We start from the raw sequence: 1295 nt of genomic DNA, 5'->3' as shown, positions 1-1295 counted from the left end.
ATGACTGAAGACAACTACTCCTTGACAACCGAGTTCATCCTCATAGGATTCTCAGATCACCCAGAGTTAAAGACACTTCTGTTCCTGGTGTTCTCTGCCATCTATCTGGTCACCATGGTGGGGAATCTTGGGCTGGTGGCTGTGATCTACATGGAGCCTCGTCTCCACACACCCATGTACATCTTTCTGGGCAACCTGGCTCTGATGGACTCCTGCTGCTCCTGTGCCATCACTCCCAAGATGCTAGAGAACTTCTTTTCTGTGGACAAAAGGATTTCTCTCTATGAGTGCATGGCGCAGTTCTATTTTCTCTGTCTTGCTGAAACTACAGACTGCTTTCTTCTGGCAGCAATGGCCTATGACCGCTATGTAGCCATATGCAACCCACTGCAGTACCACACCATGATGTCCAAGAAGCTCTGCCTTCAAATGACCACAGGAGCCTACATAGCAGGAAACCTACATTCCATGATTCACATAGGGTTCTTGTTCAGGTTAACTTTCTGCAGGTCTCATGTAATCAAGCACTTCTTTTGTGATGTCCTTCCCCTATACAGACTCTCATGTGTTGACCCTTATATCAATGAACTGATGATACTCATTTTTTCTGGTTCACTTCAAACTTTTACCATTACTATAGTCCTCATTTCTTATTTCTGCATCCTTTTTACTATATTCACAATGAAGTCCAGAGAAGGAAGAAGCAAAGCCTTATCTACTTGTGCATCCCACTTTCTGTCTGTGTCAATATTCTATGGGTCTCTCCTCTATATGTATATTCGACCAAGTTCACTTAATGAAGGGTATAAAGACATACCTGTTGCTATTTTTTATACTCTAGTAATTCCTTTATTAAACCCATTTATTTATAGTCTGAGAAATAAGGAAGTAATTAATGTGATGAAAAGAGCGATGAAGAAAAGGTTGTAACATTTTGTGAACAGCTTTTTGAAAATGAACTTGAACTTCAAATAAATCTTTGGATATTTATAAAGGGGCAGAAAAGCAAAACTTTGTAATTTTTAACATTAAATAATAAAAATACAATATACTTTATTCAAATTTTGTCAAAAGAAATGAAATTATTCAATTTTACTTCAAAATCTTAGATGTTTGAATGACTTCTAGAAGTTATATGAGTAATTAGTTCTTGATAATTCCTACAAATCCTAGAAATACATATTAGCATGTATAAAGGTAGCTTTTTATTAATTATTAGTAATTATTAATAAAACTTTTGATCCCATATCATAAAATAAAATCTCAAAAGCATTGCAACTTTTTTTCTGTTAAGT

General features: G+C 36.1%; 1 protein-coding gene across 1 annotated transcript; it reads left to right on the top strand.

Moving 5' to 3' along the window:
- On the top strand, nt 1-930 carry LOC110311836 (olfactory receptor 5K3-like). The gene has a single exon (XM_021185392.1). It carries the CDS (start codon nt 1-3, stop codon nt 928-930), a length of 930 nt encoding a protein of 309 aa, XP_021041051.1.
- The last annotated feature ends 365 nt before the right edge of the window (nt 931-1295 follow it).

The sequence above is a fragment of the Mus caroli genome, unplaced genomic scaffold (assembly GCF_978045245.1).
Source record: "Mus caroli unplaced genomic scaffold, Mus_caroli_1 scaffold_17, whole genome shotgun sequence".
NCBI classification, from domain to species: domain Eukaryota; kingdom Metazoa; phylum Chordata; class Mammalia; order Rodentia; family Muridae; genus Mus; species Mus caroli.
The sequence above is the reverse complement of the archived record's forward strand: the minus strand, read 5'-3'. Positions and strand labels throughout refer to the sequence as shown.

What these genes read in the sequence shown, in the direction of transcription:
- LOC110311836 (XM_021185392.1), top strand. Translation starts at nt 1, where the DNA reads ATGACTGAAGACAACTACTCCTTGACAACCGAGTTCATCCTCATAGGA.